This window comes from Felis catus, chromosome E2 (assembly GCF_018350175.1).
Source record: "Felis catus isolate Fca126 chromosome E2, F.catus_Fca126_mat1.0, whole genome shotgun sequence".
Classification (NCBI taxonomy): Eukaryota; Metazoa; Chordata; class Mammalia; order Carnivora; family Felidae; genus Felis; species Felis catus.
Genome location: NC_058382.1, coordinates 42,755,614 through 42,779,656, shown reverse-complemented (window position 1 = coordinate 42,779,656; position 24,043 = coordinate 42,755,614). Strand labels below are relative to the sequence as shown.

Below are 24,043 nucleotides of genomic sequence, written 5' to 3'. Positions count from 1 at the left end.
TAGCAGGAGGCTAATACCAAACGACTGGCTCTTCCTGTCTCGCCCTCATTATCACCCACACAGCCATTAGCCACATTCTGAGCCATTTATTTAACAATCCTATACCTTAGACCGCCTTTGGGCCCTGGACGAGGCCCTCCTTGCTCCTGGCATGGGGGCCGTGCAGCCTGTGGCCATAATGTCAGTGGCTATAACCGCTTCATCTGCCGCCGCTCCTGTCGGCGTTGCCGTTTCTCATTGTGCTCTGGTGCTGGGGTGCCACTGTCTGCTGTGAACCAAGGGCCCAACACATTCACCCACAGAAGGTAAAGGGCCCGGCCCGGAGCCTAGGACAGAAAAGTTAACTTGAAGCCTGGTGCAGGAAATGAAAGAATAGAAAGTTTAGATGCCCCAGTCTCTTCTTGGGAGCCCTACAACCCACGCACCAGAAGCCAGAAGGACCAGATGTAGAGGGAGAAGCAGCTGAGCACTTGCACGATGGCTGTCAGTAGAATCACATCCTTAAGGTGCCTGTGAATAGAAAGGAGGCTGCAAGGGCCAAAAATAGGAGATGGGCCCCAGTTCATCTCCCTTCTACCCTTTCAAGTTGTGGGCAATTGTGGGTCTTGGGCTATCTGGGCCCCAAAACCCCAGCCCTGGGGCCGCTCACCTGGGCTGGCAGCGGGGGACACTCACTCTGCCATGCCCTGCTCCATGTTGAGGTCCATTCCACCATCCATCAGGGCCCCATCCTCAGAAAAGGCTGCCCGTGCCATTGAGCTCATAGAGTGGTAGCTGGCCCCATATACTGCCAGGCTAAAGCCCAGGGCCATCTGCAGAATAAGAATGGTATCAAAGACCAGCCACTAACCCTACACACTCACCCACTCCCCAGGAAAGGGGACACTTACCCAGGCCCAAAATGAGGCAGATGAGTAGAAGAACACCAAGGTCACAAGACAGTAAATGGCCTGTAAGCAGATACATGGTCAGGCTGGAATCAAAACCTACCCTAAACCACAGGTCTCCCTAGACTGTGACCAAAAGTTAGGCCAGGCTGTGGAAAGAGACAAGTTGTTTCTCATAGGGTTGTGGGGGAAAGGGGTCTGTTCCCTGTGTCCTGAGTACCCCGGCTCCCCTCTGATGTGTCAGTCCAGGAAAGAAGGCCCTGTGTATTTGGGATCGGAAGAATGGGCTCAAGTTCATCTGAGACACAAACCCTCATTTGGTTTTTTTGGTTTTGTTTTGTTTTGACTACTCAGCACTTTCTTTGTGCCAGGGTCCATTCTCCTTTCTTTAATTGTAGTTTTCTTCTGGAAAACTACACATGGCTGTCACATACCACCCCCTCACTCACTCACTCACTCACACACACACACACACCCCCCCAGAAATGAGGACAATGGGACCTTGGGTGGGCACAGAAGAAAGGAGGAAGGCACTTACATTTGCCCCCAGTATGATCCGCAAATAGAACTTCAGAGTCTCTCTGTTCTCTTCAAATATCTGCTTCTTCCCTCTCGTGCCCACTTTGCCCTTGGGCTGGAGAGGGATGGTAAGATGCTGTCAGAGCCCTCCTCAGCCAGGGTCCTCCTCACCCTGCCCACCACTCTGATTAGCTACAGAATTACTCCTGCACCTAACCCAGATCCCCATGGTGCTCAATCTAGCACGATCCTAGAGATGTCCACCCCTCCTCCATTCCATCCTGGTTAGAGCTGACACCATCTGTGCTGCACCCCTTAGCTACGATCGCCTCTTGCTCACCCTGGAAAATTCCAACACTAGGCTGGTATGTCCTGGTTCCCCTGGTCCAGCTTTGGGCTGACAACCCCTTCAAGGGGGACTCCTGAGGGGCGCTGAATGGTGCGCCCTTCCGGCCTTTGCTGGAGTAGTCCAGATCTTGGCTGACGCCCACCCCCTTTCAGGCCCCTAAGATCTCCGGCCAGGTCTGGGACAGCCTGGTACTGACGCTCACTCCCCTCCCGGACCACTTCTCCTATGGTCGTGCGCGGCTCCATTCCGCCCGCTAGCTCTAGTACGGTAGGGCCACCTCACGGCGCCCCCCTCTGGCTGACCCGCTTCCCTTGATGTCCTTCCTCTGTTTTCAGTCTCCCGACCCCGGGAAGGTTCGGCCATTGCGAACCCCGCCCTACCCGTCCTCCTTACCGCCATGGCGCGACGCAAACACCCAGCAAGGAAAACAAGGCAGAGCGACCGAAACCGCGGTCAAAAGGTACCACATCGGCAGCACAGGCACTTCCGGTGCAGACCCAAATCGTCACAACTGTGACGGAAGTGGGGGATCCACTTCCTTCCCAAGACCCTCCCCCCGAAAGTCGGTAAGACTACATTTCCCAGAAAGGCTTGCACGGGGGCGGTGGCGGCTGGGACGCGATGGCGGAGTCGCTGCCCCAGGAGGTGAGAGGAGTCCGCCCTCAGGCTTAGCTTGGGACAGGCTCCGCCCTCGGGGTCCCGGGCTGTGGGGAGGGGCTGTCAGACAGCTCGCCCGGCTCTGCCCGCCTGGCTGAAACGACCCGCCGGGGAGATCCCAGGATCTGCTGGCTATGGGTAACGGCCCCGCCTTTGGGCCACCCTATCACCTTAGCTTGGGGGAACCATTCTCTCCACCCCCATCGGCCCCACGATTTGGTTGCCTCGTCACCTCAACCAGGACAGGGTCTCAGCCTACCCACCTCTCTAGAGATGGCCGCCCCTTCCCCCTCAGTTCTGGAAGATGTCCGTTTCATACAATCGTCCCCGAAGGGTAACCGGCCGCATCCTCGTTGGCCTCTTTGGGGTGATCACTTCATTCCCTTTGCCCCTCCCCCTGGCGGTGGGAAGCAAACTGCCCCCTTCAATCAATTCCAGGCACAGTCGCTGAATTACTTCACCGAAGACAGGCCTGCTTCCCACTCCCTAGGCCCCTAGTGATGGCTGCCCCTACCTCCTTCACCCCATGGGATGTTTGCGCCTTTTCCTTAGCCTGGAGCAAGAGCACTCTGTCGCCATTGGCCAGAGACAGAGAACAGGTTTTGTTGCCAGCGGTCTCTTGGGATGGTCTCTCCATCCCTTTTGCCTTGAGAGTTGGCAGCCCCCTCCTGCTGTCCGTGAGAGGCAAGTCACCCTTTACTCATTGGCCCTGGAACGGTGGTCCTTCTCCTTAGCAAGAATAAGACAGCTCCCACTCCGCTGACTCCCCTGCCATGGCATCCTTTGTCTCCTGGGCTCCAGAGGATGTTTGTTCCATCTCCGTAGATCCTAGGAATGACCAGTTTTATCTCTAGTAGCCCCTTAGGATGGGGTTCATGGGATGGCCTCTTCATCCTTATCACTGCCTCTTCTTCCCTCTAGAAAAGCTACCCCCTTCTCAGTTCAAAGAATCATGCTCCCTCCCCTCAGAGAGGACAGGTGTACTGCCCTCTCCCTTTGCTTTTTGGGTTGGTTGCTGAGCCCCAGAAGACAGGATGGCCACTGTCTTAACTTGGCTTGGATAGGCTTCCCTGCCTTCCCCTGGGATTGGGGGCTTAGTCAGTCCCAATCTCATCAGTGTTCTCTTCCCCATGCCTAGCCTTCCTGGCCTAGAAGGCTGTTCTCCCCAGTCCCCAGTACTTCTCTCAGGTAAAGTGATCTGCTTTATCTCCCCATCCCTTCCCTTAGCAAACCTTTGGTGAAAATAGAGGTAGAGGGCTTTGGTGAAAATAGAGATATAGGACTGTCCATCTTTAGTTCAATCCAGTAATTATTGGCTGAGTACCTTCTGGTGCTAGGAATCAAAGAAAGGAAGAAGAGATTAGAATGCACTGGTGAGGTCAAGGTTAAAGAAGGGCATTCCAGGAAAGAGACCCACATAGGCAAAAAGTAATAGGCATGCTATGTTTATAGGACAGTGGGGAGACTGAACTGGGGAAGCTCTGGAATCAAGGATCCGGTCAGGCATAGGGCCTGGCAGTGCTGACCCAAGAGTGGAGATTTTGTCCTCAGGGCATTAGGGTACCCTGCAGGTTTTCATCAGGGATATCCTAAGACTGAATGCTGTTTTTTTTTAGGAAAGTTAACCTTGTTGCAGTGTGCAGAATGACTAGCAAGGATGAGCCTGGAGGCAGGTGGGAGACTGTAGAAGCGCCCCACGTCTGGGGTAATGAAGATCTGGGCTGCTGAGGTTCTAAAGTTTCAGTGGTAAAAATATTAGTAGCAGCAATCCAGCAACCATTTATGGAACATCTACTAGTTGTCAAGCACATTATATCTATTAAATATATGTATATATACCTGTATATATGTATATGGTATGGAAACTGAAGCTGAGAGAGGTCAATTACCTTGCCTGAGGCCACATAAGTCAGAGAGCTCAGAAGCAGTAGAGTGGGGATTTGAATGAGTCTAAGTTAGCCTGGCCTAAAGCTTGTGCTGTACACCTGTATCTGACAGCAAGGGACAGAAGAGCACGAAGAGTTCAAAGTATCAAGATCTTCAGGTGAGATGCACTGTTGGCATTGAAGTTCAGACACTGGAAAGTTGGGAATAAGGGATGCTTTAGACTGAGAATATGAATTTTGGTTGAGATAAAGGTGATAGTAAAACATTTAGATGAAGGATCCTGTGGACAATTGGCAACACTGGACCAGCACATGAATGATGAGACAATAGGGGGATATTGAATTGTTGGTTATTCCTGTAGAGGTAACTGTTGAAGCCATGCAAACAAATTTATTATCCTCGGAAATAAACCTCAGATTGAAAGACCCAGGTCTGAACCCTGGGTGCCACAGAAGAATCCGGAAACAGGGCAATTGGAGTGGTGAGTGGAGCCCTGGAAAACACAGTGTCACAATGGTCCAGGAGAGAAGATTCCAGAAGAAAAGAATAGTTAATATTAGATCATTCCTGGCCTCACAGGCGACTCCATTCCCGGTCCCTTATAGGGCCTCCAGCCTCACAGAGCATGTGTGGAGTGACGGCCTGAGCACCTGGGCTGGGTCCTGCTGGGATCATAGCTTAACAGCCAGCTGAGAAAGCGGGTTGGCAGTGGAGAAGATGGGGAAAGAGGGAAGACCCAGAGCCTGACCCGTGATGGCAGGTGGATGGGATGTGGCTTCTGAAGATCAGAGGAGGAGACCTGACTTGCTGTGTCTGAGGTCCTATGCCAGACCCTTTACTACGTTACTTGATGCTCACCATAACCCATTTAGATCTCACTACATTTGCCATTTTACAGATTAGAAAAACAAGACTCAGAGAGGTCAGGTGATAGATAAGCAATTGAACTAGGTTTATCTAGTCCCAGTGCCCAGGCTCTTTTTTACCAAACTGAGTGGGAAGTTTGCTTTTTATCAATCAGTACAAACCTGCATCCAGGCGGGGCTCAGGAATGGTTTGTTCACAGGAAAGATCCTTAGAGGCTGGAGAGGGGAAGTGAAGATCTCATGAAGCTTAGGATTAAAGATGAACTAGAAGCCAGTATTCCAGTCCCCTCAGACCTACTATTCTACCAGGTGGAGAAGGTTCCAAAGGCCCCCAGTTCTTACAGTTTCCAATGTCCTGTCTTTTTCCCTCAGATGCTCACATATATTCTGAGCTTCCTGCCTCTGTCAGATCAGAAAGAGGCCTCCCTCGTGAGTCGGGCTTGGTACTGTGCAGCCCAGAATGCTCTTCGGGAGGTAAGGTGGCCACCCTCATCTGGCCCATTCTCAGTTGTCTGTCACTTCAGTTTGCTTGTGGCCCTGCTCATACATCATCCATCCATCCATCCATCCATCCATCCATCCATCTATCCATGCACACTTGTTCACACATATGTTACGTTCGTACATACTTGGCTCTGGGTACAGTGCTGGGACTTTACAGATGAATAAGACATAGTCCCCTGCCCAGAGGAGCTCATAGTCCAGTGAAGGAGAAAGACAAATACGTTAGTGATCGTGATGTCATGTGTTGGGTGCTATGACATTGGAATGAAGGGTGCAACAAGAACAGGAAGAAGGGCATCCAAAGGAGAGCAGCAGCATCAGGGAAAGTTTCCTCATGGAATAGGATAAGGGTGAAGGTTGGTCTTCCATACTGGTAACAGCACAGGTGAAGGCGCCAAGGTGTGAAACAGTTCTGGATATGACCACACAAGTTCCATGTGACTAGAACTTAGATAGAAGTGGTGGGAGATGAAGCTAAAGAGAGGTCAGGCTGCAAACTGGCACTATTGCTGGGGTTCCATCCTGATTACCATCACGGAGCCTTTAAAGGAATGTGAAGGCAGGGGAGTGACAAGGTGTGATGTGTCTTAGATCTCTGCAGTGCAGAGTGGACTGGAGAGGGTGAGTCGGGGTGTGGGGAGACAGCCCAGCTCAGAAGTGCGTGCAGACATCTGTGACAGTTTGAAAGGTAAGCAGTGAAAGCTCCTTGTTTGTTTTAATTTTGACTTCTTTGAATATTCCTGAGGTTGAACAGTTTTCTCGTTAGCCGACCATTTCTATTTCCTTCTCTTGTTTATTCACATTCTTTATCCATTTAATCATTAGCATCGTAGTATTTTCCTTATCCATTTGTATGAACCTTTTATATATTAAAGAGATTAATCTTTTACATATTCATTGAAATATATTCCTAACATATTTGCCTTTGAATTTGATTTGTAGGTATGTGCTTATTTATGAGATACAGAGGTTAAATTTCTATGTTGTGGATCCTGAACATCTTTTGTTTTCTTGCTTTTTAAATTTGGAGACCCTTGCCTCCTCAGTGATTTGATGTACCTCATATTTCTCTCCTTTTTTTTATTAGACTCTATTTTTTAGAGAGGTTTTAAGTTCACAACACAATTTTTTCTTCTATTTTATGGTTTCAATTTTTATAGTAATTTTTCTAATTGGCGAAATTTATTTTGATTTATGCTGTCAGATAAGAAACTAAACTAATTAGTTTTCAAATAGCCCTCATACCATTTATATATAATCTTCCCCTTCCTTTCTGGGTTGGACTTCTCCTCTGTCACACATTAAATGTGTGTATACACATAGGGTCTGTTGTCATGTAATCTGTCCTGTATCATTGAGCTTAGTTAGTGTGTAAAGATAGTTGGACTTGTGGAAAATTGAAGTATGAGACATCTAGATGGTGAGATGCAGTTGGTTGTTGAATTTCTGAATGAGGAGTTCAAGAGAAGTGTCTCAGTAATAAACACAGAGTTGGGTATCATTACAGAATGGGTAGAGGTTGAAACATGGATCTAAGTAACTTGCCCCAGGGAGCACATGACGATCCATAGGAAGAGCAGACCACAGAATCCCCAGGGGGAGTACACCAGTCTAAGGGCATGGTATGGAGGAGGCACCAGTGAGGCATAGAGGAGATTCCAGTGAGAAGAGGGGGCAGAAGTCATAAGTGGAGAGCATTTACAGTGTTGAGTGGATGACTAACAGTGTCATATCCCATGAAGAGTCCAGAAAATAAAGAGCAGATAGTGTCTGTGATGTCCAATGTCCAGAGAGGTCCCCAGTGACTTCAGCAACACTTGGCATCTGGAGGAAAAGCCAGGTGTGTGGAGGAATGAATGAGATAAGAAGGACAGTGTAGACAGTTGACCTCCTTTGCAAGAAATTTCCCCACGAAAGGAAGGAAATAAATGGGGCAGTGATGAGAGGTTGAGGGGACTTGACAAAAGGATTTTCATTGGGAGAAGTCTCAAATGTGTTCTTATGCTGCGGAGAGTAATAAAGGAGGGGCGAATGTGAATGAATGAAGAAGAGAGGTGAGAAATGGTGGATGCCACCTGAGGTGATACAGGCCTGGTCTTCGATAGGGTGGGGAGGATGTCGCTTCTCAGGAAGTGGCAGTGTGGAGCAGTTTGCTGAGGAAGCTCCTCTGAAGCTAGTGGCCTCTTTGCTGGGTGAATCTGGAGGCCACATTGTCATAGGGAAGTAAAAAGAGAGGTAGAAGCAGGGGCCTCAGCACAAAGGCTTGGAATCTTCCAGGGCAGAAGGAAGTGGGAGAGTTACCAGAGCTGCTCAGAGAGCCCTCACTCACTCAGATACTGATGCTGCCTGTCTGTGCCTAGCCCTGTGCTGGGCCCTGGGGCTGCAGGGCTGGGGGAGGCACAGCACTTGTGAGTTGGTAGTAAGCACAAGCCAAAGGAGTGGGTAGGTAGTAGTAGTGCTGCATTTGGAGTCTTGTGTGGGACACAGGGGATCAGAGAAGATTCAGAAAAGACTTCATGGAGAAGGGCGTGCCTGGGATGAGGCTAGAGAGGGGAATAAATATTTGCCAAATAGACAAATAGGAGTAGGTGAGAGGTGAGACAACCCTCACACTCATCACTACAACCAAACAGAAAAAGCAGCCAAGTGGAGGCATGGCACCATGAGGCACCAATAAGAAGTGCCATTCCCAGAGCCAGGGCTGGGGGCGGGAGGGAGGGGGAGCGGGGGCAGGTGTGGGAAAGCTGGGCGCAAAGAAGTAGGCAGGGCTCCAGTGCTGGCAGAGAAGCTCAGCCTCTGTCGCATGGAGTAGAGAACCTTCAAGGGGTCTGAAGAGCATGGTCAATTTGCCTTTTATAAGGATCACCTGGAGACAGTACCAAGACTAGAATGGAGCCAGAAAGACTGAGGGCCAGGACCTTCAAAAGGGGACAACTGCTGTAAAGTATTTCTGAGAGACAATACAGGAACCTGATCTAGGGCACAAGCTATGAGGCAGAAGCAGAGGGACATGCATGGTACAGTGTGTCAGAGAGATAAGATGGAAGGGACTTTGGTCACCATGAATGTGGAGTGTGAGAGAAGGGTCTAGAATGGCTCCCAGATCTCTGACTTGGGTGACTTGGTAGAGGGCACTAAGAGTTAAGAAAAAGGGGCATCAGTGGGGGATAAGACAGTGAATTCAGACGTGGTCATGTTACACCTGTGTATCTGGCAAGTTCCATCGGGTAACTAATTCCCAGGGTCCGCAGATAAAGTAGTTGGACTGGGATGAAGTGCAGTCTGCCAGGGCGCACCGGGAGGACAGCAGAGAGTGTGTGCACGTACGTGTGTGTGTGTGTGTGGTGGGGTGGAACATACCATGAGGAACTCACTGTCTCTCTTCTTTGGTGACCCCAAAAGAGGCTGATGGGAAACAGGCTAGACAGTAGGAGGAGAGCCAGGCAGGCAGAGCCACAGAGCCCCCAGTGGGACATAGCATGGAGGAAACTGGCCATACACAGCAGGTGGCATGGCAGAAAGGACACTTGTAGGAGGTCTGAGAGGAGGCCCCAGGTGTTGATGACCTTGCTGGATGGGAGGGGTAAGTGGGTGAGGCAAGGGGTAAAAAGGCGGCTAGCTCAGGTATAGGTGTGCCCACATGCTTCCAAGAGACCTGACGTCAGAGGAAAGGGGAGAAGCAAGAGTAATGAGGAGAGGGAGGCAGGATCAAGGGAGGCCTTTTTTGTGACTCTGGGGCATTTGTAAACTGAGGAAGGAGCAGTGGACTGCGGGTTACTATGGAAGAAGGTGGGGCAGGCCCAGTAGGCCCAGAGAAGGGGATTAGGAGCAAGAGAGGGAAGGAGATTAGGATGGGTCCTGACAACTGGTGAATATGAACAGGGCAAAGGGAGGGCCTTCCCACCTGATGGCTTTGGCTTCTCTCTGAAACACAACAGGTCATCTCTGGGAAGGTTGGAGTGAGGGGAGGGTGGTGCATTTGTGTCAGGGGCTGGAGAGAATGGTGGGCATGGAGAGAAACCTTGAGAGGGATGAGAAGAGAGCCAGAAGGTGGGGAGGAGGTGGCAGTGGGGGAGGCAAGAGGGGAGACTGTGGCTTCCACAGGCAGAATTCTGTACTCCCAGCATAGACCCAGAGGAGGCAGCAGTCTCATAGTCCCTGGCAGGGCTGGGGGCAAGAAGAATGGGCATGGCAGCATGGCAGGCAGGGCCACAGGACCCCAAGGAGAAGTAATCAGGGCAGAGGTTCTTTGAGTCCAGCAAATAAGGAGAGGGCAGGAGAAGAAAAGTGGGCAGTCAGGAAGGAATAGATTAGAATAGGATAAGGGAGTGAGGAGAAAGAGGCCAGGGCAGAGTTTGAGATCGTAGAATCCACCATCTCAGCACTGGGGCTCCTCCAGCTAACTATGAGGCCTAGATGGGATGCTGACAAAGACCTATTTGGTGGCTCTGCAAAACTCAGCCCCACCCGGGCTGGGAGCACTGGAAGGCCAGGCCACAGGTACATGGCATCTAGGGTTCTGCTGACATCCCACCACAACCATGTCCCAGAGAGCAATTTTCAGAATTCATTGTCAGGAACCATCTTCCAGGGCTCATATGTGGGCAGGTTGATAAGGAAGCAGCGCCCCCTGCTAGTATGTGCTACCAAAGATACTGGTTCACCAAAGCATGACTGGGGTTCGTTCATGCCTCATCAGGCCAAGCTAGGATGCTGGATTGATGACTTGTTATTCTCCCTGACCTACCCCCACTTAATCCCAGTTTTTCTCAAATAAGAAGGTAGACAAAGGCAGTGCCCCCCTGCCCTCCCCCCAACACAGGATCTGCCCATTCCAGTGAGAGTCTGGTTGCCTGCCACTGGGTTGGTCTCTGTGAAGAACTCAGGACAGCTCAGCTTCTGCCCTCCACTGCCTTCTCTTGCTTGGGGTGTTTATAAAGGTCCCCAGGAGCCTCTGGAAATGACCCCCAAGGTCTAGCTCCTCTCTATAGACCAAAGCCCCTGGGTGCCAGAGCATATACTTTCTTCTGGAGAACAGCATGCCGTTTGGGATCCCTATGCCAGCAGATGGGAGAGCCATTTCTCTATCAGATGGGTTTCCAATCTTGCCCACAAGCCTGAAGTTTCAGCTCAGGGCTTCATTAGGTACAATGAAGTCTTGGCCTCTCACAGTCAAGGGATATGTGCCCCTTTTAGCAGATTTAGGGCATTTTCCAAATGACTTGGCATTGACTGTTAAGATGCCAGCATTGTGAAAAAAGGACATGGGGCTTAGTTGGCTCCTTTGTGGATGAGGCAGCTGGAACTAGAGCAGATATGCTTGCAGTCCTCCTTTGGACCTCTAGAAGCATCTTCCTAGGGCCTAGGAAGGGTACCTTCCTACACTGGGGCTAAAGACCAGAATCCAGGAGCCTGCTTCTTCTGTCTGCTGCTCTGCTCCCCACAAATGAAAAATATCACTAAAAGGCTGCTCCTGGGCACCTGCACTTTGAGTCTAAGGCAGACCACCTGGGTGATGGCTTAGAGGCTGCCCCCACACCACCAAGAAAAACAGTGGGGAGCAAGGAGGCGGTCTTAAATCTCAACACACACACACACACACACACACACACACACACACACACACACACACCCCTCCCAGTAGCTGCTAAGACCTGCTTTACATCAGGTCCTGTGCCTTTATTTGATGGGTTTTATTGCCACCAACCAACCCTGGACTTGGACTCTAGGCTGACTACCATTGCCCCCCCTCAGCTGTTCATCTGCCTGTTCATAGGGAGGTTGTGGGAGAGGGAAGAACATGAGAATATTCCTGGCTGCCAAGGCTCAGGAAGCAAGAGAAACAAGGACTACGGCAGGCCCCTGGGGGTGGGAGGGTGGGGGCACAAGATGTGAAGGTGGAGGTAGTACTGCCTCGGCAGCCAGCCCTGCTCTGTGCTTGGCAGCCACAGCATACTCTTCATCATCAGAATGCTTCCTCTGTCAGGCAGGGCTTTCAAATGGCTGGTGGTCTGCTTTACCATTCTCTTCTAGAACCTTTTCTCCCTGCTCTTTTCATCATTTTGTATCACCTTCCCCACCCAGTGGGATCTTCCCACTCTCCTTAAATCTTAGAGAAGAACGCAGGCCCTTGGGGTTCCCGCTACTCCATTGTCTCCCAGTGTCCACGAGAGGGGGCTGTGGGAAGTGATCCTCTGGCCCACAATCCCTACATTCCTGGAATGGGATCTGGACAGGGAGCCCGGTTTGACCCCTGATTCCCGTGGAAGTAGTCAGGAGCCGGCCCCCATTTCTTCCCTTCCCTTCCCTCCCTTTTAGGCTCCATGCCCAAAGTGGGGCTTGAACTCATGACCCTGAGATCCAGAGTCACGTGCTCTGCCGATTGAGCCAGCCAGGTGCCCCAGGCCCCCATTTCTCACCACACACTCCTTCCCATGATGACAGCCATAGGTATCTGTTTCTCTCTGTGACAGAAGCCGGCCTAGTTTCTGTACCCGGGAATGAGTTTCATGTGTCTTCCTGGGAGAATCCTGTAATAAGTGTCTTGTAGGAGTGTGTATTATGTGTCATTTCTACCTTTCTGACTTCCTTTTGATGATATTCTGTGGGGTAGAAGTGGGGAACATCGTTTGTTCTTGCAGTAACTTACAGGACAGGTTTTTTAGAGAGCTTGCTTTCCTGCATTGGGATCATGTTGATGGATTAAAGCAAGAGCTTTTGAGTACTGCTTGCCTGCACCCTGGGCTTCCATCAAAGGTAGAAAAAACCTCCCCCATACCTGTTCCTCACAGACCTGTCCCAACTTCCCTTTGGCACAAAATCAGGGAAGTTTCTGTGAAAACTGGGACTCCCCAAATGTCTACGCAAGCCAGCCTGTTCTCCTGACTTAACCCTGAGCTCGCCTCTGAGCTCCACCCCACACCAGCCATGGACTCTCCACTCTCCCCTGTTCCTCCACAGCAGGGCCAGCCCCACTTTCTTGGCACCACAAGATTCATTCTCTTAGCTTCTGACCACAGAAATAGGAGACTTCTCCTTCCTTACCTGGACAAAGAAGATGGACACTCCAGAGATGAACCCCAGGGATCTCAAGCACATCTTGAACTCTGGAACCTGCAGGACCCACACATGTTGGTGCACACACACATATGCACACATGTATGCACACATTTTTGCTGACACACAAAACCCATTTTTGCAAACATTCATGTGGCTAAGATACTAAAGCCACCAGGGGACCAAGGCCTCACTGCCTGCCCTAGACTTCTGGCACCTGGGCCAGCCAGGGCGTGGTGGTGACAATTGCTTTGCTTCTTACTGCCTTCGGCTGTTCTGAGGGCTATTTATATGCTCGAGAAAGCGAAGGAGGCTGGTTGCTTAGCTAATGCTGAGCTCTGACTCTCTGGAGTAGGAGCTGAGTCTGTGGGTCTCAGGGCCACCTTCTGAAAGGCCCAAAGTTTGGGATCTATCATACTTTGTCCTTCTGCCTCCTGGGGGCTTCACTGGCTCTCCTCTAGGCCACCCCCAGCCCCCTGTCCCCAGCATGCCAATGCCCCACCCCTCTGTAGGCATCCAGTCCCATCCATCACTAACCTTTCTGCCCTCCCCTCAAGTCATCCCCTTTGAGCCCCAGAGTGACTTGTCCCCTTCGACCACACATGACACCGCACAGCACAGCGGTCTCCATTGTGACAGGGTCCTTCCCTGATCTCTGGCTTCAGAGACCTGATGGCCAACCCTCTCTGAAGCCAGAGGGCTAACCCCAGTCCTATTGCTGCCCCTTAGACCAATGTGCAGTACAACATCCCTGTGTCCTCTGCCTCCCTCCCGGCCATCAAGAGCCTGGGCCTCAGGGGCATCACCTGCATCAGCCTGACCAACCTGGATGACTCACCAGCTTCGCATGAGGTGCTGGAGTGTGTTGCCTACCACTTGGGCCCGCATCTGCAGAGCTTGTGCCTCAGTGGGGGCAGCCCCTCGGAGGCCGCCTTTGTGGCCCTGATCCTAGGCTGCCCAGCCCTGCGTATCCTTGACCTCAGTGGCTGCAACAGCCTCTTCACATCGGGTATGCTACTAGCTCAGCCCGAGACGGCACAGCGGGTCCAGCAGGTGTTGAGTGGCCTCTGTGAGCTCAACTTGGCTGGCCTGTGGGACCTGACCGACCTCAGCTTCAACCGGCTCAGCAGCTGTGCCCCAAGCTTGGAGCGCCTCTCCTTGGCCTACTGTCACCTCACCTTTGAATTAGGCCCAGCCTGGGGCTCCCTTGGCCCCCAAGACTCCTCTCCCTCCCAACTCTCCTTCCACAACCTGCTGCGGTTCGTGAAGGAAAGGGCTGGTAGGCTGCATGCCCTGGACCTGAGTGGCACTGGCTTGCTCCCTGAGGCCCTGCAGGCCCTGGGTCAGGTGGCTGGGCTGCAGCTGCAGGAACTGAGCCTGAATGGCTGCCAGGACCTCTCCACAGAGGCTGTGGCTGCCCTTTGCCGCCTGCAATCGGGCCTGATCTCCCTGGACCTCGGCGGCTGCTCAGGACTGGCTGACGGGGCACTCGTGGCCATAAGCCGGGGCCTGGGGCACCTGCAGCGCCTCAGCCTGAGGAAGCTGCAGCGGCTGACAGACGCAGGATGTACGGCCCTGGGGGGCCTGCAGGAGCTGCAGATCTTGGACCTGGCAGAGTGCTGCCTGGTGAGTGGGTGGGGCCTGGCTCAGGCCCTGGGTTCAGGGCACAGAGCTCCAGCCCCACTGGCCTCCCTCAGCCTGGCCTACTGCGCCTCACTCAAGGTGAGCACACCATCTCCTTCCTTCCTCTCCAGGGCTGTGGCTGGGGGAGTTGCACATGTGGCAGCAGGGAGGAACTGCTCAATGTTTATGTCCAAGGAACAGTAGTGAGAACAGAACTTAGGACACAAGGGGAAAGGAGCCTGGACAGGCAGTGCTGCTGCCAGCACTCCCCCGCTCAGCCCCTACCGTGTGCCTGCATGGAGGGAGGTCCAGGACACCAGGCTGGCCCAGCCCACAAGGTGGCACACACCTCATATGCAAAGTGCTCGGTGACCCGGGCAGTCTGGGTAGGGGGACTGAGTGCAGGTGTTCGTTCTGGAGGCAGAAAAGATGAAAGAAGGGGTCTGCAGGGAATGGGCATCGAGGTTACACAGGGAGGTTGCTCAGGCAGGGCCTGACAGAGGTAATATGATGTGTCACAGGGTCATTTCTTGGCTGCAGCCGTTCATTAGGACTCAGCCCTGTCCCTCTGGGTGGCATCCCTAACTTGGCAATATCAGTCTCTCCCTCTTTAGTGGATCGTTCCTTCAAACTGTCAATGTACCCAGGGCATTCCAACCTGAACACCGTCTCCTTTCCCCCACAAGTGCTTCTCTTGCCCTGCCCCACTCTGTCTTCCTGTTACCGCCATGTGTCTCTTTATCAGCTCTCCCACGTATCTCTGCATCTCTTTACAAACCAGCTTCCTCTACTCTGCCCTTAGCTCCTGCTTCTGGCAGGTGGCAGCCCTACCCCCACAGTGACCTCAGAGTTCTGCTTCACATTCTAGAGGGAGCATACCTGACTGGCTCAGCTAGGGTCAGATGTCCAATGAGGGTCCAATAAGCTGTGGTCAGAGGGCTGCCTCAGCCCACACCTTCAGGAGGGGCCTGGAGTACAGGCAGGGCAGATACTTTAGAAACTTCCACCTGCATCCTTCCTGCCCCAGACAATCTAGGCCTTTGTCCTCCAGCAAACTCCTCCTGGTGTCCCTACCTTTCACCAACACAGGGACATTGTTGCTTCCCTCTATGGACCCACTGGTAGCTCTCTGTTGCCTGTGGGGCTGGAATCTTGAGTAGAACCTGCATAGGGACCCTTGCAGAAGTCACCTGCTCATTGCTCTCTCCCTTCTCCACTTCCCTCCTAGGATGCCTCAGTGCTCTCCCTGATCTCAGTGCTGAGCCCAAGCCTCAGGGTGCTAGACTTATCTTCCTGTGTGGCCCTCACCAACAGGACCCTGCAGGCCATCTGTGCCTACCTAACCCACCTTTCAGTCCTGCGCCTGGCCTGGTGCAAGGAGCTCCAAGACTGGGGACTTCTGGGGCTGGGGGAACCAAGTGAAGAGCCTACACAGGAGCCCCAGGTGCAGGTCATGGAAGGCGGGGGCGGTCCCTGGATTCAGCTACCCACCCCCACCCCCCGCCCCTCCTGAATGTCTCTCTAGGACCATTTGAGGGCCAAACTCAGGAGGAACCTGAGAAGCAGGAGCCTCTTCCCACAGCTACATCAAGAGTTGGAGCATCAGGCCTCAGGCCCCAAGGAGCCTCCCCAGCCACAGGGCCCTTCCCTGCTCATGCTGCGGGCCTTGCAGGAGTTGGACCTCACAGCCTGCAGCAAGCTAACTGATGCCAGTTTGGCCAAGGTGTGGGATTGGGACTGGAGGTGTGGATAGGCTGATGATCCTGGCACTAGACCCAGGCCCAGGCCAACCCACTCTTTGCTTGGAAGAAGTTCCATTCTCTTTGGCTTCTGCTACCTCTGGCTGGGGGGTGGGGGGAAGAGCCCTGGGCTCCAGTGCCCTATCATACCCTCCCACTCCTCACCCCATCCTTGCAGGTGCTCCAGTTCCCCCAGCTGAAGCAACTGTCACTGAGCCTGTTGCCAGCACTCACAGACAAGGGTTTGGTGGCTGTGGCCAAGGGCTGCCCCAGCCTGGAGCACTTGGTGCTGAGTCACTGCAGCCTCCTCAGTGATGAGGGCTGGGCCCAGGCAGCCAGCTCCTGGCCGAGGCTGCGGCACCTCAACCTATCCAGCTGCAGTCAGCTCACAGAGCAGTGAGTTGTCTGATGATGCCACAAGTCAGTACAGGGGCTGGGCTGGGTCCCCATGCCAGGTCAGGCACTCACTGGAGGCCTCCCCACAGAACTCTGGATACCATTGGGCAGGCGTGCAAGCAGCTCCGGATGTTAGATGTGTCCATGTGCCCTGGTATCAGCATGGCTGCCATCAGGCACTTCCAAGCCCAACTGCCCCAGGTGGCCTGCATCCAGTCCCGCTTCGTGGGAGGGGCTGACCTGACCTTGACGCTCTAGGGGCAGGTCAGTAACCAACCCTTTGGCTCAGCCTCCATTGCCCTGAGTCCCCAGCCCTGACCTCTTGACCTGGAGTTTGACCGAATGCCTCCTACCCTCCTCTGCCGCATACCCCAAGCTACAAACTCCTTTTCTAGGACTGGGGATAGAACTAATCTGGGGCAGCACAAGGGGCTTCCTGCTCCAGTCTGCCCTACAGCCCAGCAAGCGCCTCTTCCAGCTATAGGCTGCTGTCACAGGCCCATAGAAATGCCAGCTCCTGCTCTCCTGACCAGGCCTAGGTCCAGAGGCCAGGCCCACAGGTGGGATGCCTCTGATGTTGGGGAGGAGCCGACCTTGTGCCGCTTGCCCTGCCCACTTCTCACACCTAAGGCCTGTGCCTCACCTTGTTCCCTATAAGGAGCTCTCCCAGCCCTTACCAGCACGGAGTTTTAGCAGCCAAACCACAGACTTTGTTGTAAACTCAAACAAGATTAAAAATTCCAGATCTTACCTCCTTGTCTGAAGTTCTCAGGCTAAAGGGCTCCCTCCCCTCCCTACCTCAGTTGAAGCAGCCCAGCCTAGCCCAGGGACAACGTGGACAAAACACCAGAGGCGCATAGACAATTTCTTCCTTACACCTGACCTAAAGCACCACAGGCACCACCAGCAAGTCCTAACTTCTTCCCCAACATGGTTGGAGACTAGAAGCCTGGAGGCCTCTCCCAGCATGAGCCTCCAAGCATGTCTTGCAGGAAACGCACATCCCAGACAGACCCGAGGAGCACAATGATTAAGGATGCAGTGGTCTTCAGAAAGAAAAAAAGAGAGGACAGGATCTCTGGCTTGGAAGGGTCATTAGAGGGCATCTAGTCCAACCTCCTAAACAGTGCCAGTGACTTCTCAACAGCAGCTCTGAGAAGCCACTTGGCCCTTCATGTGTCCAACCACACTTTGTCCATCTATCCATCAGTTCTAGGAACAGCTAGCATGGCTGCCTGAGTGCCTGCAGCACTGTACTTTATGTGGGGATTCAGAGGTGCCAAAGCTTTCCCAGCGCCCCGGTCACTGGGGGAGGCAAATTAGCCAACAGACAGGGACAGTCCAGTGTGCAGGGCATGCATAAATAGAGAAGCACCTGGAACTGGGAGCACAGGGGAGCAATGAACATACCCTGGGAGATCAAGGAAAGACTCAAGGCAGTGAAAAGCGAGCAGAAGGGAAGGAAGAGGGCAATCAGAAAGGACCAGGGAAATGCACAGTGCAGGCCAGAGCTGGCACTGGGGAGGAAAGGGCGGGTCTCACAGGATGCAGGGAGGATGCCAGCTTGGATCAAGCACAGAGAACTCTGCAAGCCACAGGCCTTTTATTAGATGGCATAAACCACGTGTCTGCAGCCCATCTTAGCTCAACTCCGCTCAGTTGGGAAACTGTGACCATCATCCCATGGACAACAGGGAGGCACTGAAAAATACAGGTTGGGGGTAGTGTGCATGTGAGTGTATTATCAGATCAACTTCATGTTTGAGAAAGACTTGGGGTATTGAGGACCAGAGGAGCAAGGCAGGAAGTCAGGAGATTCTTGCCAAGATGTTGGTGGCCTGGACAAAGGAGTGGAGACATTGGGGAGGAGGAACTGATGCTATTAGAAGGCTTAACTGCATCTGGGATCCTGACCTCGATTTTCATTTTGAACTCAATAGCAAGTTGAACTATTCCAACTGTGGTGGGAAGTCTCTGAATGTAGGAGTGGGCATGTTGGGCCCTGGAGGCCTGAGTCAGAAGCAGGTGCTCTCCCAGCACATTCTCCAAAGAGATGCCATTTCATCAGTTTTCAAGGTAACATGTTGATGGTCAATACTGTTAAAAAGGTACTGAGATGGTGTTGAGAAATAGTGGTAGTGAGAGGCACGGAGAAGGTCAGAGTGGTGGCAGCTTTCAGCCTGCCCTGTGGGTTGGTGTGCTAGCCTCTGAGATTGACCTCCAGCTGGGCCCAATACCCCTCACCACTTTCTGTCCCCAGTGGTCTTGCCTGTCCGTGGCCACCACCACACCCTGCTGCTGCAGTGGATTTGAATCAGAATGCAAGGCTTGCACTGAATTCCCTCATCAGAATCAACACATCCTTCCACCACCAGGGGACAGGTTTGAAATCTTGAGTTTGCCCTTCAGCACAAAGCAGACCCAGCTTCACATCTATTCCTTCATGCCTCTCACCAGAGGGCCTCGAAAAGGACAAAGAGCAGGGCCAACCAGGGCTGAGGACTGAGTTCAAACTGTTAGGAGCCTTTTAGAAACATGGCTTTCAGACTAGGCCCCTGCTCATGTTGCCCAGGAAGGCATCCACTTAGGACAACACCTTCTGCCTTGCCACAGGTCCCTCAACTGACCCCCCAGACCATAGGCCATCCCTCTCTGCAGGCCCAGCACTCAGGAAGGCTGAGGACTCATCTTGTGGAAGGACAATAGGTCCAGCTTGTCTCCAGCCTCCTGCAGAATACCCTCAGCTACGGCTCCCCAGGTTTGTGGCCCCAAGCAGTGACCTTGACCTGATGCCCCATCTCATTTGCCAGCTAAGCTTGAAGGCAGGCTTGGCCCACAGGTTCAGAACTGGCTCGACACATACATAAGAGCCAAGCAGACTTTATTTCTGCTGCAGCCTCTGTTTGTCCGGATGTCTGGGCTTTTCCACCCTCCGCCCTTCATGGTTGCCGCAGTGCCAGCAGCTGTGGCCCACGGCCAACCTCACTGTCAAGGTTCAGGGATGCTGCAGTCATAGCAGAAGTTGAAATTGGTGGGGGGCGGGGGGATGGGAGGTGGCTGCTCAGGAATGGGCACATTCTCCAGCTCCAACAACCGCAGCTTGGTCTCCATCGTCAACAGCTGTTCCAGGTCCAGCCGAGTCTGCTCACTACCCATGGGACTTCCCAGCAGGGCGCTCAGCCCATCTGTCCACAGGTGGAACTGGGGACAGGGCCAGCTCCGTGAGGGCCTGCCCATCTCTTCCCCGGCCCATCTGCCCAACTCAGCTCAGCCTGGCCCAGACACTTACCTCCCGTTTGGATGGGGCGATGAAGTTGAGGTATGCCTCCTCCTCCCCATGGTCATAGCTGACTGAGAAGGCTAACTCATAGAGATCCTGGGGAAGCCAGGGAGCTAAGAGCACTGAGCAGGGAACAGGGCAGGGCAGATGTGGGTGGGAAGGAGCCCCTGTCTTCCACTACACTCACCTTGTTCTGCTTCCCTGAGCCTTTCTCCCGGACGTGGGGGCAGTCTTTGCCTGTTAGCAGTGCCTTGATATCAGCCACAGGGACTGCAGGAAGAAGGCTAGGCTGATCACTGGGACCCAGGTGGTCCTGCGACATGGTCTGGGGAGAGCAGGTGGCTGATCCTGACCCTTGCCCCATTCTTACGCTGCTCAGGTAGGCTCTCAGGGGTGGGTGGGCTGGAACCCTCCTCCACGTCCCCATACTGCAGCACCTTGTGGTTAGGGGACAGGCAGCAGAACCACAACTTGTCTGTGGGTAGAAAGGGAAGATGGAAGGAGTGACAAGAGGGGCCCTGACCCCAACCCAGCCACCCAGCCACCCAGCCACTCTCTGCCCACCCTCCCCTCAACCACCCTGGCGTCGCCGGCTGCTGATCTTGCGGAAGAGTGTCCCCTCACAGAGGCGGAGCAAACGCTGCTGGCAGATCAGGCCCATGAGTTCCGGCTTCAGCTTCTCCCGCAGCTCCCTGGTGGGGCAGGGGTGGGGAGGAGGTGCTTGGTGACTGGGACTGGGGCAAGGCCCATGGGCACTAAGGAAGGTGGAGCCAGGACGGGGATCCACTCCCATCTACTCACAGTATGGGAGGGGCCAGTGTGCCCTCCTGATGCAGCCGCTCTGTCTGTCTCAGCCGCAGGACCTCCCCGTAAGGGAGTGCGTTCACCTTGGTTCGGAAAAGCTCCAGGGAGCTGGGCTTCAAGGCCAGCGTGCGGGCCAGCTGCTCCCGCACCACTTGCATGACCTGGAGTCACCAATTCAGCTCAGTACTATGCTCTGGACCCCTACTCAGAAGAGCCCCTGCCCTGGCTCAGGTCTCCTAGCTTCCACCCCACCCACCTTGTCAAAGTCCTCCTGGGTGGCCCGCATCTCCTTCCAGGTCTTATTAAGCAGCTGGATGCTCACACAGAAGAGCTCATGGAAACTCTGGTCTTGGCTGAAGAACATGGGTGAAAAATCCTGGGCTGTTTCGGAGCCTGGAGCAGGGGGGCAGGAGGGGCTCAGGGAGAAAGTGTGTGCAGCCCCTGGCCCTCTCTGCCCTTCCGTCCCCCGTTCCTGGACACGCTGTGCCCAGTCCACTCACAGGGCTCCCCAATGCGGAGCAGCTCACACAGCAGCACAGTCAGCTGGATGCTGCTCCGGGCAAAGGGGCACTCATGCTTGTCCTCACGGCTGCTGTTCTCCAACACAAACTGGGGTAGTGGAAACAGAGAATGGGATAGAAGTCGCAGCTAAGGCAATACAGACTCTGCTTAGGTGGCATCCTACTGTATCCCTTCCACCATATCACTGACCCGGCTGTAAGCACTAGGTGCATGTCTGGAGAAGTAAAGCATGTTGTCCAGGGCCAACAGGCCGGGGGGCACTCGCTCTAGATCCTGTGCAGGGTTGCTGTTCTGGGGAAAGAGGGACAGGTAGCTCAGTAAGGACTCCAGGCCTCTGGAACAAAGCAGCCCTGGGTTGAGGCAGGGGTGGGGAGCTAGGGAGGGGTTGCTCACGGAGAAGCCCAGTTTTCGAAACTCGCGGGCACAGAGGGAACGGCGACGGTCAGCACTCAGCCCGGTGCCCAAAGACTCCCCTTCAGGATCAAAGGCAGCCTGGCGCAGGGCCTGCAGCTGCTCCCGCTGTTCCTGGGGTCATTGTTGTGGAGTAAGGGAGTATCAGGATGATAGATTCAAGGCCATTCTCTAGCTGGCCCCAGCCTTGTGCACTCCAAAAGCACCCACCTGGCTGTAGGGGTCCAGTGGTGTCCGCATACGTGGCTCCAGCAGCCCCAACATAAGGGCCTGCAGTACGTACAAATGATGAGCCATCTCATCGCCCAGCGGTGCTGCACTGTGGATGATGTTCTGCAGAACAGCCAGCCCACGGGTGTGAGTGTCGGCTTACTGGGAGAGGGAAAGTGGGGAGGGGTCTGCCTAGCCCAGTCCTTCCTACCTTATAGATGAACTGGCGAAGGTTTCTCTGCCACAGGTAGTCAAACATGTGCTGAGTTGGGTAGGAAAGGGACTTAGATGATTTAGCCCCACCAGGAGCACCCACCCTGCAGTCCCAGGATAGAGCACAGTACCCACCAGCTCCTGCCCCCACAGCCAGCCACCAGATGGGACACTCACCTTGCGTTCAGTAGAGCTGGCCCCCTGCAACAAGGCTGTCAGCAAGGCCATAGCCTTGGTTTGTAGCTGCTGGTTCATCCTGGGGCAAGAAAAGGAGGGCTCAGCTGGCTATCCAGGGTCTCGGTCCACACCCCTCATCTGTATTCCATCCCCACCCCCAGACACTTACACCTGTAGGTGTACCAGCAGCCTATCCAGTGGCACCTCACTTTTGACCAGCTGGCCCAGGGCAGGGCTGCTCAAAGTCACACTCTCCAACAGCCTGAGAGCCAGGGGCTGCACAGATGCATCCATCAAGTTCATGTTCACATAGCATACCACCTGTAACAGGGGAAGGAGATTGTTAGCATTTCACCACCATGGAAGGCCAGATCCTGACCCCACCCCTGCTGCCCCTAGAAGAGGCAACCCACCTTCCTAACAAAAGGGATGCTGAGCGTCTCCCAAGACACCATGCCATGTTCCATGAGCTCCAAGAAGGCCCTCAGTGCAAGGGCCAGCAATTCCCCTAAGCTGGGGGGACATATGGGGCTGAGCAGGACCAGACCAGGACCCCCAGCCCCACCATGTCCACCACCCACCACAGTCCTGTGCTCACTCATCTCCATCCTCAATGATGGTGCCTAGTCTCTGAAGCCCATCACGGCTGATGACCTCCTGGGCAAAGGTCATGTCTGGGGCCAGCAAGACGAGGTGCTGCAGAGTTTCCCGGCGCCTTTCACGGCTCCCACACTGCAGCCCACCCAACAGTCGCTCAGCCTCAAGGTCCTGGCAGGGGTGGGAGAGGTGAGGAGGTTGGGTAGAAGAACTGAGGTGTGGGGACTCAGATGTCCACTAGGTGGGGCACTGCGGAGTTGGAGTCCCGGCCTCCAGATCTGGGGCAGAGAGGAAGGTGGGCAGGAAGGAGGCATAGAAGAGCAGGAAAAGAGGGTGGGATCAGTAAGGGCATTACTGGGGCAGTGCTGAGGCACAGGATGCTGCCATTCTTGATCTCTGTACGGTTCTGGAGAAGATGGAAAGAAAGGGAGAGAAGTCAAAAAGGGCTCTGAGGACTGGTCAATTGGGGTTCTCGGTGAGGGAGGGTTTGGGAGTCAGGAAAAGATCACATTCCAGACAGTGGGATGAGTCTGAGTAATCAAGACCAGGTGTGCTTGCAGGGGGTGGGGATGTCGCACAGTGGAATATGGGCCTGGCGGGGAGTGGAAGACTCACGTTCTCAGTGATGTATTTCCTATGTCCATCAGCAAACTGCAGGGCATAGCGTTCAGAGTGAACCAAGCTCCACCTGCGGGCAGCAGAGACTCAGTGAGGCAGGTAGGGGGCGCCCCTCCCTTCTGCCCTCCCATCTCCCAATCCCCTCCCCCGCCTGGCTAGCCTGCACTTACGCGTCGCACACCTCCTTCAGCACAGCAGCCAGAGGTTTTGCCTGCAAGTGAAGAGGTCACTTTTGGGGCAGGTGTGGGGAGGAGTTGGGAAGGAACCTGGGAGTTCCGAGGGGAAGGGGGGCGGCCCAGAGGTGAGTGGTGGGGTGAATGGAGGCCAGACAGGCCTAGTGACCTGGTCCAGCCGGATGAGTTGCGGGATGGCGTCACGCATCTGGACCGCGATCTTCACCACGTTCCTCGGGGGCGCCATGGTCCAGCTGGGCGGGGACGCCTGCAGTTTCCAGACTGTCCAACCTCCGGCCGAGGGCGTGCCTGGTCTGGTGCCTCCGAGAACGAGGGCGTCTCCCTGTCCAAGGCCTGGACCCCGTGGCCCGCACTCAATGGTCAGGCTCGCTCCAGGCCAAGCGCCGCGGCCTTCCCAAGGGAACCAGACTAGTTCCGGGTTGGAGTCCCGGGGGTAGGCGCCTGCCCCGCCCCAAGAGGCGGCCCCGCCCCGCCCCAAGGTGCGGCAGGTGGGGGCGGGGAGGATGGGTTGCCAGAGCAGCCACACCTCCCTTT

At 54.2% G+C, this 24,043-nt stretch overlaps 3 protein-coding genes across 17 annotated transcripts in view; 1 reads left to right on the top strand and 2 right to left on the bottom strand.

The window, feature by feature from the left end:
* Window positions 1-71: 71 nt before the first annotated feature.
* Window positions 72-2,282, bottom strand: TMEM208 (transmembrane protein 208). Of its 2 annotated transcripts, none has more exons than XM_019819900.3 (6): window positions 2,149-2,282; window positions 1,426-1,521; window positions 891-950; window positions 676-812; window positions 426-528; window positions 72-326 (listed from the first exon to the last, which is right to left on the bottom strand). In XM_019819900.3, exons 1-6 carry the CDS (start codon window positions 2,152-2,154, stop codon window positions 189-191), a joined length of 540 nt encoding a protein of 179 aa, XP_019675459.1. In that variant the 5' UTR covers window positions 2,155-2,282; the 3' UTR covers window positions 72-188. The 2 variants fall into 2 exon arrangements, with proteins under 2 accessions (XP_019675459.1, XP_003998173.1); XM_003998124.5 differs by having other exon boundaries at window positions 426-510.
* EXOC3L1 (exocyst complex component 3 like 1) overlaps window positions 2,055-24,043 on the top strand; it is a 35,560-nt gene continuing 13,571 nt past the window's right edge. For 2 of the 7 annotated variants that reach the window (XM_045046105.1, XM_023246107.2), the window contains exons 1-2: window positions 2,300-2,400; window positions 5,538-5,639. Coding sequence is in view for 5 of the 7 variants with exons in the window: in XM_045046107.1 (XP_044902042.1) it covers window positions 2,070-2,321; window positions 5,538-5,639; window positions 13,455-14,447; window positions 15,577-15,792; window positions 15,931-16,071; window positions 16,266-16,483; window positions 16,573-16,741 (2,091 nt within the window). In the remaining 2 variants the exon portion in view is untranslated. The other 5 variants (XM_023246110.2, XM_045046107.1, XM_023246108.2 and 2 more) reach the window with 5 other exon arrangements.
* Window positions 19,348-23,901, bottom strand: ELMO3 (engulfment and cell motility 3). Of its 8 annotated transcripts, XM_006941590.5 has the most exons (20): window positions 23,658-23,889; window positions 23,486-23,526; window positions 23,313-23,385; window positions 23,053-23,103; window positions 22,699-22,868; window positions 22,514-22,613; window positions 22,270-22,421; window positions 22,101-22,179; window positions 21,922-21,972; window positions 21,711-21,833; window positions 21,483-21,614; window positions 21,279-21,380; window positions 21,068-21,176; window positions 20,824-20,960; window positions 20,565-20,728; window positions 20,343-20,455; window positions 20,134-20,238; window positions 19,951-20,033; window positions 19,773-19,859; window positions 19,348-19,684 (listed from the first exon to the last, which is right to left on the bottom strand). In XM_006941590.5, the coding sequence occupies exons 1-20, from the start codon at window positions 23,733-23,735 to the stop codon at window positions 19,472-19,474; spliced, it is 2,163 nt and encodes a 720-aa protein (XP_006941652.2). In that variant the 5' UTR covers window positions 23,736-23,889; the 3' UTR covers window positions 19,348-19,471. The 8 variants fall into 8 exon arrangements, 7 of the variants coding, with proteins under 7 accessions (XP_006941652.2, XP_006941651.2, XP_044902049.1 ...); XM_006941589.5 differs by having other exon boundaries at window positions 21,279-21,614; window positions 23,658-23,892; XM_045046114.1 differs by lacking the exon at window positions 21,483-21,614 and having other exon boundaries at window positions 23,658-23,890.

What these genes read in the sequence shown, in the direction of transcription:
- TMEM208 (XM_019819900.3), bottom strand. An exon ending in GGATCATACTGGGGGCAAAT is followed by an intron (nt 951 to 1,425) that starts GTAAGTGCCTTC and finishes ATCTGCTTACAG; the next exon opens with GCCATTTACTGTCTTGTGAC. An exon ending in TCTGGTCCTTCTGGCTTCTG is followed by an intron (nt 327 to 425) that starts GTGCGTGGGTTG and finishes TTTCTGTCCTAG; the next exon opens with GCTCCGGGCCGGGCCCTTTA.
- ELMO3 (XM_006941589.5), bottom strand. Translation starts at nt 23,735, where the DNA reads ATGGCGCCCCCGAGGAACGTGGTGAAGATCGCGGTCCAGATGCGTGAC. An exon ending in CACTGGACCCCTACAGCCAG is followed by an intron (nt 21,615 to 21,710) that starts GTGGGTGCTTTT and finishes CAATGACCCCAG; the next exon opens with GAACAGCGGGAGCAGCTGCA. An exon ending in ACACTGGCCCCTCCCATACT is followed by an intron (nt 20,456 to 20,564) that starts GTGAGTAGATGG and finishes CTGCCCCACCAG; the next exon opens with GGAGCTGCGGGAGAAGCTGA.